This window comes from Corylus avellana, chromosome ca11 (assembly GCF_901000735.1).
Source record: "Corylus avellana chromosome ca11, CavTom2PMs-1.0".
NCBI classification, from domain to species: domain Eukaryota; kingdom Viridiplantae; phylum Streptophyta; class Magnoliopsida; order Fagales; family Betulaceae; genus Corylus; species Corylus avellana.
In genome coordinates this window covers 17,845,149-17,855,968 of record NC_081551.1, presented here as the reverse complement: position 1 = coordinate 17,855,968, position 10,820 = coordinate 17,845,149, and the positions used below count along the sequence as shown (strand labels likewise).

The window sequence follows — 10,820 nt, the reverse complement described above, 5'->3', positions numbered from 1 at the left end:
AAAAAAGAAAGTAAAATACAAATAGAAAACAATACGTTTTCATTTGTCTTTTTGTAAAAGAAATATCAATTTGTTGGCTTTTAAATACGATAAAAAGAAAGATAAAAATTTAAAATTTTCACTCTTAAACATTTGACTTGTGAAAGAAAACAAGTGGCCTAATAAGCAGAATCTTGATAGATTATAATAACAATAATTAAAAATAAATTTCTCACTTTTTTTTGTACAATATAAACTACAAGCTTTGAAATTACATGAGAGTTGAGTGTCAAAACTTCATATATCATAATTAAAAATAAATAAATAAAATAATAATAATAATAATAATAATGAAAACATCAGAAACTTGACAGAGACTGGCATCTGTGGGAGTACTTGTTGACGGGTCGCGTTGATGGAGTTAAATCCATGGACCTGCTTTTTCTTGTTTGGTTAACTACCCATTCTCTGTGATATCAATATATCATTGGCTATTTAATGTTCAGGGGCCGACTCAAGAATTAGTTTGTCTTTTTTTAAAAAAAAAAAAAAAAAAAATTATATATATTTTCTAAGGTAGCTCTCAAAAATTAATTGATTTCCCTCTTTAACAAAAAAAAAAAAAAAAAACCATAAATAAATAATAAACACATGTTAGCCGGCCCTAGGTTTTCTCTCTAGGAGAAAAAACTTATGGGGAGGATACTCCCTCCTCCCCTCCCCTCCATTTTTTTTTTCCAGTTTATTTTTTTTGGATTTTCCAACTAGTTCATTTGCTCTGCCCATCCTTTTGCTTATGTTAGGCTGCCTCCGTCCACCCTCCACCGTGTTGCGCCACTCTTTGCCTCCCTAAAATCAGTTGTACTTTATATCTAGTTTTTCAAATCTAGATTTAACATCTTCAATTGGTTTTGCTCAGCCCTACGCTGACCCACTGTGCTCGGGGCTCCTCAACTACCCATCGGCGCAAAACGGCTCCATCTCTTCAACCACGCGCCGATGCGCTTCGCCTCCCTCACCCCGATTGTTGAAGTTGTTTGTTGGGTTTTTTTTTTTTTTTTTTAAATAAAGGTTTGACTTATCCTTATAATTACTTTCAGGGTCGAGGATGATTAGTTTCTGTATGAAAAAATTTCTCCATGACCAAGAAAATAAAAGTTGGAAATATGGACTATCTATGTATTAAATTGAAGAGTAATGTTATAAGTCATTTTAAAATTACCGTTGAATTTAAAATATAATTTATTGACTTTTTATCTATTAGTAATTTTAAAGACACATCACATTTGTGAGGACTATAAGAGGACTTTTAGAAAACTTATAACATTAATTTAAATTGAGTGAGCTAACTAAAGTTTGGATATGGGTTAACGAATGTTGAAGTCATAAATATGACTTAATTGTAAAGTTTTTATGTTTATCTCTATGACGTTGTAACCTTATACCTTTTGTTATGATTTACCAAAATTTTATATTTTCTGGTATAAGAGCTTTAGATAATTAATAAATAATAAAGACATGTTGTTAGTCAAGTAGTGTACCAATAAAGATTCGAAAGTGGGGCTATAATAATTATAATAATTAGGACAGTTAACAAATGTGATTCAGTCTGCTAAGAAAATAAAATATGTGGACCACGATTACCTTAAAACACCGTAGGACCCGCAGGTTTGAAGGCTCTTATTATGTGTTCCTTTAATTCATGAGAGGTCTTTCTCACACAAGATTTGACCCATGAGAGAGAGAGGGGGAGGTAATATCGTTGTCGACACGTGGGGAATAATTGACACGTGAATATGTTGGCCACAGCTTGGGTAAATAAGGTGGTCCCCATGTGTTTTAGTAGAGTGTGGGCCAGAGCCCGCAAGTTGGTCAGGACTCTAGGAGGTCCCGAAACGGGATCACGTGCAACAGTGAAGAAGGGAAAAGTATTGTGGGCCAGGGTTTCGGGGTGTCTTCCCGTTACGTGCCGCATCGAGTTACCCCCGGGTCATCACTCTTTCATTTTCATGGCCTACGAAGCAGCCAATAAGCCATGTGAGCTCTCTCTATCTGCTCAGCCTGTCAGCCAACCGCCTGCAACTCTGCTCTTCACCTTTCTCGCTAACAGCCATGTGAGAGCAGTCTCTTTGATGAATCGAAGAGAGCCTGCATATTTTAATGGGCCTTAAAATTGTACATAAAAAAAAGGAATCTGTATTATATTACGAGAACAAAAAACCAGTTGCAATTTGCAATTAAGTTGTTCTTCTCTCTTTTATTTATTTAATTTTTCTTTTTCTTTTTTTATAATGGGGTCCCTAATACATCAAGATTTTATCTGTCTGGCTTTCACCAGGCAACCCATTGTGAATGCCGGCTGGCAACATTATTCTCGCAAGTAATGCTATAAGGAAGACTTTTATTTTTTTAAAAAATAATGTGTTTTTTAAAATTACCATTAGATTTACCGTATCATCTTTGAAGGGATAAAATGAGGACAGAAGTATTTTTTCTAACATTACTTTACTCTATTCCCGCGTTTGAGGAAAAACTTAACTAGATTGCAAAGCACAAAACCACTCATGTTACTTAAACTAAGTTTAAACCTTGATGTTGGCCGTAGCTTTCTTGGAGAACCTACACTCTTGTCTCCTTCGATTATAGTGGCAGTTGGCATTTAATGCCAACTAATACGTAATAAAGAGAGGATTATTAATTTATTTAGAACATCTATTGCCATTTTTTTTTTTTAACATGTCCGCACAAGAGGGAGGAGGGGGATTCGAACTAATGACATTCATTGCCATTTTTCAATAACCATGATCAACCGACAAATTACACGCAACCCAATTATAAGACAATAAATGACAAAATCGTACGAGAGAGAAATGACCTTTGATTTTTTTCACTCATTTATTCATTCATATGAACACACACTTATGCAAGAACTTCTTCTCATTAAGAAAGACTTTGCCAAAGCTATCAACTGATTTAGACATCGAAGATATTTTCGCTGGTTCACCCTAACATGTCTATAAGCCAACAAGAGTTCATTCCGGTGATTCAATATAAAATAATAATATTCTATAATAATATAAGAAGAATTAGAGTTCTCTTATAGTCTTTCTAAATATTTTAAATATTAGCAAAGGTAATGATATGGTTGCGTGTTTTATGAGGGACCTCAGACCTCTTCTACAAAACCCACAAGCTGGTCCGGGGGTGAGTCATGCCTGAGACAGCCTAAGAAGGAAGAAACGTTAGGTGAGAGGCAGAGTTGTAGGGCGGACAGGTTTCTCATGTGACCCAACCGACTCAACCTCTTTGCTGATTACTACGTTGGCAAGTCCCGTTTGGTCCATGTTGGGCAAACCCACATGCTCACATCTACATCTACATCAACTCCCATGCCCTACTTCTGAGCCACAACAGATACGCTATTAGACCCCCCAAGTAAATGAGAAAATTAATATAAATTTCACATTAACGAAAATAAATTCTAATTAAATTTCTTATATATATATATATATATATATATATAATGAAATCTTAACATCATAGCACGCCAGAGCAATATTATTCGATATTTAAACCAAAATAATAATCATGTCACATTGAATTCAGGGGTATTTGACTCGAACCCCCCAAAAAAAAAAAAAAAAAGCAGGGGAGGTGCATTGGACCAAGTCTGTTAGTCAAATATATTCATTACTCTGCATTTAAAGTCCAACGGTAATAAGTTAATAACACTAGAGAAAGAGTAGATTCAACTGATCAAGTAGTTTTTCGTCTCCTAATTATCCGGTAATTGAAATTTGGCTGCCCATTTAGGTAGTACAATGAGAATTCAAATAAAATAAATGGTTCTTAAGATGTCTTGAATTCAAGACGAAGGGTCAATAAAACCATGGCGAGAGCATTATTAACAAAAACATGAAGAAAAGAATAAAATAAAATAAACACTATTAGCTAACTATATTGGGTTGTTGGAATATCAAACGTCTAATGGGGGGCAGCGAGGCAGGTGGAGGTCTCAATCCCAGCAAATTGCCTGGGATGAAATTATTGATGTTTGGTCACATGTAGTAGTCAAAGCCCTATTAGACTAGGTTGTAAATTACACCTCCAAAGCAAATCCTAATATGGAAAAATATCTGGTGCGTCTGTCTCTCTCATCTTCACTGCCCCTCTGCACGAACATCGGTCCATTTTGAATGGCAGCTAGTCACAGCTCCCTTCCCCACGCACAACCACTTCCTGCGTTGACTGCTCATGGATTTTAAGAATATGCTTATTTATTTTCTAATATATATATATATATATATATATATATATATATATTATGGTATTTTAGTTTCTAGAATGACATGGAAAAGCTAACCACAGGAAACAATTCGAAATCCACATATCTATCTGCTAGCTTGAGTAGAAATGTTGAAAAGACCACCATGTATGCCTTTTCAGCTAACTTGATTAATTTTTTTTCACGCTTGATTTCATTATCTAATTGGACACCACTTTATTGACTCAAACCGACAATATCTTCCAGCTTATCTTTATTTTTTTTTAGTTATTTTTAAACAACCTTTTTACTGTAGAAATCTTCTTAATCAGAAAATTTTCAGATGCAAGTCTTGATTTACCTAAATCCCATCCCTCATTCTTGGCCCTTTTAACCCAACAAGATCCTCTCGACTTTATTATTCATTTCATGATTAGAATTTAAAATTTTGTGTATTCAATAATAAAACGTGTTAACATTGACTTCATATATTCCTGCTTTATATTTCGATTCTCTACCATAAAATAGATTCTATCTATGGAATCCTATTCCTTTTAACCAACTTACTCTATTCTATTTTGACAAATTATACGGGGATGGGACACAATGTTATGGGCGGCTGGGCCTAAATATAGATGAAAAAGGTGACGTAAAGCATTTTACCTAAAGTAAAATTCTTTTGGCAGTAAAAAGTAAAAAACAAGAAAACTGTAGACTGAAAAAGTGAGGAATAGAAAAGAAAAAATTTACAGCGCATTATGGTTACTATGATGATTTACTATCCCAAGTGGAGGGTTTGCGTCCGGCACGGCTTGCCAAGCCGAAGCCGCGATGAGAGGCCGGCTGTGCCAGCCAAGCGTCAAGCACCCTTCCTTTTCCTCTACGCAGTACCCCTCAGCCGAGAACAGAGTGAGAAGCATACTGGCTTGCTTAAACGCATTGGATCCTAAGTGCGATGGCCTAAATCCGGCTTGTCCAAGCCGAGCTCTCCATTTTCCCAACGGCTCGTGCCGCTCCACCCGAGCCAAGCCTTCACAGCACACCACGTTGCATATCTCTCTCTGTATGTATATCTCCGCCAAGGCTTTTTCCGGTTGGAGTGCACAACCCTCGAGCGAATCGAACATGGTCGAATAGTAGTACAGAGCCTCTGTGAACCGGTCCATGAACCCGGGTTGATTATGGTTCGCTTCTTGCTCAATTACTGTCATAATTTTCGGGTTCAAGTTCCGGATCCATCCAAGAACTACTTCCACCGGCGAATTACGGGTCGAGTCGGACCCGAGAAGACGGTGGAGCTGCATGATTGAGTTTACGGCCACAGCTTCTTTGGGGCCCACCTGGAGCATCCACGGCTTCACGTCCTCGAGCCGCGAAGCCGCCACGCCCCGGAAGGCGAACCGGACGTTGACTGATCGAGCCAACTCAGCGAGTCGCAATCCGACTTCGCGGAGCGAGTCACGCCCGTCCGGTGAGGGTGGGCCAATGCCGGTCAGCCGGAGCAAAGGGGGCCCACCGGGTCGTAGCGCCAGGGCTTGTATCAGAGCCGGCCACTGCAGGCCGTGCATCAGGTTGAAGTCAATGACGTGGACGCAATCGTGACCGTCGAAAGCTTCTAATATTGCTTGGTTCGCCGTGAAGTGAGCGAACTTCAAGTACGGACACGCCTCGTAGAAATGATGGTACAAAACCTCGTTCTCGTAAAGCGAGGCGGAGCCAGAGCCGCCGAAGCAGACGCTCTGCGGTGAGAAAATCCGGCGTCTCAGCGCATCGATGAAGTAGTCGGCGACTTTTCCTATACCGCAGCTTGTGTTGACTCGCGTGAGCAAAGCCTGCATATCTTCGATCAGCGAACCAGCGAATGCGAGCTCGCCACGTTGCACGGATTCCGCACACGTCATCAGCATGTGGACCAGCCTTATCCCGGAATCTTCTTCCATCGCCGTCACGACAGTGAACTGATTCAGTTGCTGAGGCGCATCTTGATCCGTCCACGCAGCGTCACTCAACACCGTATGATTGATCGCGGGGGCCACCATGAGATCCGGAAGATCCGGAAGATCGGACGGCATAGATGCGGTCTGGTGGAGTTCGGAGAGGAGGGAGTCGACCCAAGAGGCAATATCGGAGGGGTTGTAGTGGACCGAATCGGAGGCGAGGTTGGAAATCTCGGCCGGAGAGTTGACCATGGCGGTCTCGAGGCGTTCGAGGCGTTGGGCCACATGGCGTAGGTCGGAGGAGCGGACCTTGTATCCGGCGCCGGCAAGGAGGCCGTCAATCTCGGAGGGTTTGGCACTGGAGGAGGCGGAGCTGCCGCTTCCGCCCCCGGACGACGTTGCGGAGTCGTACGGAGACATGATTGAGGGATTGAGTGGAAGCTTTGGGTGTGATCAGATACGAATTGCGCCTTCGTGGGCTTCGTTGATCATTCCTAGACCTTGCTGTACCTTAGAGAGCGCTTGTGTTTTTGTGTGTATAATATGTGAGGAGTGATATTGGGAGTGAAAAGTGACAGCTGAAAAGGGGAGGAAGCGAAGGCCTTGATCTTTTTCACAGAGAGAGAGAGAGAAATAGAGGGGCTGACACGTAATATACAAATTATGTATGACCACGAAATGTACCTTTCCATTAAACTTTACTAACCGAGGAATGCTCCAAGCCTACTACTAGTAGTACTTCTATTTTTTTTTTTTTTTAATCACATTTTTATCCTATGACGTGGCAATTCTGCTGAAAATTTTAAAAATTATATTTTTATTTCATATTTATTCTACCATGCTAATAATGCAGTCCCAATTAATCGTTGGACTAATTTTTGTTAAAATGAAATTAAAAAATTAATTAAAATTGTCACGTCAATATTATAAATTTGACCTTCCTCAATTTATTAATCTAAAATGGGGGCGGGTGTTTGTATGATCTTTTCCAGGGAAAACATTTTGATTAGCAAAGCCAAACTGGTTTTAATATGAAAACAAGGTTTGTATATGGAGCCCAATTCTAACAAGATTTGACCTGAAAATAATAAGATTTGGATATGGAGTACAAACTCAGCTACCTGTATTTTTAAAATCTCCAATATTTTGAAAAGTGCTTTTTTTAAAAAAAATAAATAAAAAATTTATGAGATACAAGTTGAGATATGTTTTTGATACGTCCACGTTTGAAAATATATATATTTGGGCTTCACTTAACAGAATTGTTTGGTAAATTTTTTTAAAAATGTTTTATATTTTCAAGAAAACAAATAACAAACACACTTCACTGTATTGCTAAAATTAGTTTTGTGTGCTTTCGTTAGATTTCAAATCTCTTCCAAGAGTTTTAATTATTGCAGGGGGTGCTTACAACCCTCTCAAAAGGGCATGGATTGAACAGACAAGATCGCCCTCTTGTAACGACAAGGGGTGAGTATCTTTTTTCCACTTTCTTATAGAGGGGGTGGCCCGTAGGACCCTTTTATGATCTCCGACCCCTTTTAAATGATACGAGTTTAGATTGAAATGGACCGTAATTAGCTGCTTAAATTATTAACAATTTGAGCAGTTAAATAAATTTTGATAGATAACTATCTAAGTTGCTGTATAATTCGCTCTCACCCCTTTCCCTTTTTCCGCTCTTTTCTGTATTTTTATTTTCTATAAAAGAGGCATTTTTTTAATTTTTTCAGCACCTAGCCATATCGTGCAAGAAGTAGCTAAGTGTATAGGTAGACATTGTATATTAATATGTAGCTTTTGGCAGAGGGTTGCAGAACTGTTAGGGAGTCGACCAAAACAATTCTTCAAATCAAATTTTAAAAATCCACCTGAAAATGACCATTTAACACATCGAACGGCCAAAAATTGATTAATAAAACTAAACAGAATTGATTATATTCTTTTTATTAGGGGGATTAATAATTAAATTTATCTTAGCATAAGATGGAGAATATTATTTGATGCCCTAAGGGGGGGGTCTGGATTGGGCAACGCTACACAAGTTGAGAGTGCAGAGTCCAGACTTGGAATTCAAAATGTGCTAGTGGGAGAAAAAAGTAAAATGAACTTTTTTGCAAATATATTGAAACATTGTCTGCAGACGCAATTCCAAAAGGCCATAGAAAGACAGTGATATCAATTCAAAAACCCTGGATTGTGTTCTTGATTTCCTACCTGAAAACTTTTTGATTTTGAGAAACATAAATGGGTCCAGAGGCAAGTGCCTTCTCTGCTCTCTGAGAGACCCATTCCCCACACCAGAAAGCTCAAGCTCCTTTTACAACTAATTCAATTTACCTTTAAAAAAAAAAAAATAAAGCTTGCTTTTTTTTTTTAATGAGTACCAACAAGTACAAACAATTAGCAAAAACTCAAGAAGAGGATCTTTTGAAGGCAGAAAATGCAATTATAAATGCTGCCAGCGAAGCCGGTTGTAACTCATGGTGAGTATCAACAAAGCATCTCTAGCAAATATTTTTAAAATGGTTCATAATGTTAGAGTATATTATGGAGTTCAAGAATAGCAGTCACAGTATAAAATTATTAGTGACTTACAATTGAAAAATATCATTGAGTCATACTTGAAGATTATCACTGAGTTTCAGTTGAATAGTTGAAAATTATCACTTAGCTAATCAAGCTAGAGTAAAAGCCTATTTGTATCCAATATGATTCTCTTATAAATAGGAACATGTTATATTGTAAATATTTTCGCGGAGAAATAAGAGCTTAATTTATCCTTAAGGCTTGATCTTGTGGATGTAGATCATAGACTGAACCACGTAAATTTATGTGTCACTATCTTATTATTTTCGCATTGTTATTTATTATTATTTCCGCATTATAAAATCTTACATACCATGAAGAAATTCGTGGGTCTAATGCATCTCATAAAATCGGTTCAATAAGAGAGAGTTGCTCATTCCTTATAAACATGCCCAAGATCTTCTCCACAGGCAATGTGAGATTATTCCTCAACACCCTGCCTCACGTGCAAGCCAGTATTTTTCTTGGTCCTTGTCATGGGGTAAGTAGTGTGAGTTCCATTCGTCCTGTGGTACGCTCTGATACCATGTTAAATTTAACATGATATCAGAGCCAAAAGTCCTAAGATCAAATTTTGAACTCCATGGTATACTCTAACACATAATGCCATCCAAAATATTATAACTAAGCCACAGCTTTATAGGAGGATCTTTAAAGACGAAAAAGACAATAAAAAATGTTGCCAACAAAATTGATTGTAGCGGTTAATGGACTATTGGAATATATGAGTATCCAAAAAAATTAAAAAAAAATATTTTAAATTAACTCCTTGCTTGCTTCTGGGAGAGTTAGGAAGATTAAGGGGTAGGTTGTTAGGTACCTTAAAGTAACAGTATTGCCATTAATGGTATGGTGTCACTGTAATGGCCAACATCCATGAGGAACCACGTGTCAATGAGACACAGAAACAGGTGTCGTTGTTGCTGAATCATATATATATATATATATATATATATATATATATATATTCAACATCAGTTGAAGCAGCAACAGAAGAAGTAAATAAAGTATGATTTTTTCATTACATAATTATTGAGGGTTGAGACAAAAGGGGAGGATTCTTATTTTAGTTTGATATGGGGAACATGGGTATTTTAAAAAAACACGTTGAGATCAAAGAGGAGGGAGTAGTTTAAAGGGAAAATCCAATCTTGAGCGTGACTCAAGAATAAACATATATTGAGAGGGAAACAAACCTCGTGATACCTTCCATTTAATAGTCCAATGAGTCAATTCTGAGACAAGGGTCTCCTCTTAATTCTGATGCCTCTCTATTTTTTTTGTGCCCCTCGAGATTACAAAAATGTTATGTGAGCACCCTCCACTCCAAGTTCCAGCTCTATTGCTATTTTATATATTATTTTCTCACCCCAGCTCCCCATGATTTGGGAGGAAATCATAAATTTTAAAAGTTATTAAACACTATCAATTATTGAGGGAGAGATGATTATTAGAAGTTGATTACCTAAGAGGCTTTTCACCCCAATATCAATTTAGGTTTCTTAAAAGCTTTTTTTTCAATACAATCTTAAACAAATTCTAAAAAACACTATTAAAACAATATTTTCTTTGGTAAGACCATAATATGTACGTGTAGAGCACTCACATCGAGTTAATTGGCTAATTCCAAATTAAAATATGTAAAATTGGCTAGCCTTGAAGCAAAATATGTTTTTTTTTTTTTTTAAAAAAAAAAAGAAAGTTGCTGCATCTAAACTGGCCAAAATATTCATTGAGCAAAAAAAAAAAAGTATTTAAATGGAAAGAAATAATGATTATTGGAAAAAATTAATATAAAATTAAACGAAATAGTGAGAATTAAAAACTAAAATAGAAAGCGGAATATAAATATTTTTAAAAAATGAGTAGTTAATTACTTAACTAAAAAAAGTTAGGATCCTAGGATTCTCTTCATTTTATTTGAACGAAGTAATATCCGGTTAGTTATATTAGAGGGAATTCTAATGCACGAAGCATTTATTTATATAGAATGTAGTAGAAGTGGTCCTTTGGATTACGGAAAGCTTGGGACCAGAAGTGAAAAAGCTCAA

At 37.2% G+C, this 10,820-nt stretch overlaps 1 protein-coding gene across 1 annotated transcript; it reads right to left on the bottom strand.

Annotated features, from left to right (window-relative positions):
• Nucleotides 1-4,875: 4,875 nt before the first annotated feature.
• LOC132165525 (protein SLENDER RICE1-LIKE 1-like) lies at nucleotides 4,876-6,819 on the bottom strand. Its single transcript, XM_059576133.1, has one exon. The coding sequence runs from the start codon at nucleotides 6,598-6,600 to the stop codon at nucleotides 4,990-4,992; it is 1,611 nt and encodes a 536-aa protein (XP_059432116.1). The 5' UTR covers nucleotides 6,601-6,819; the 3' UTR covers nucleotides 4,876-4,989.
• Nucleotides 6,820-10,820: the final 4,001 nt, after the last annotated feature.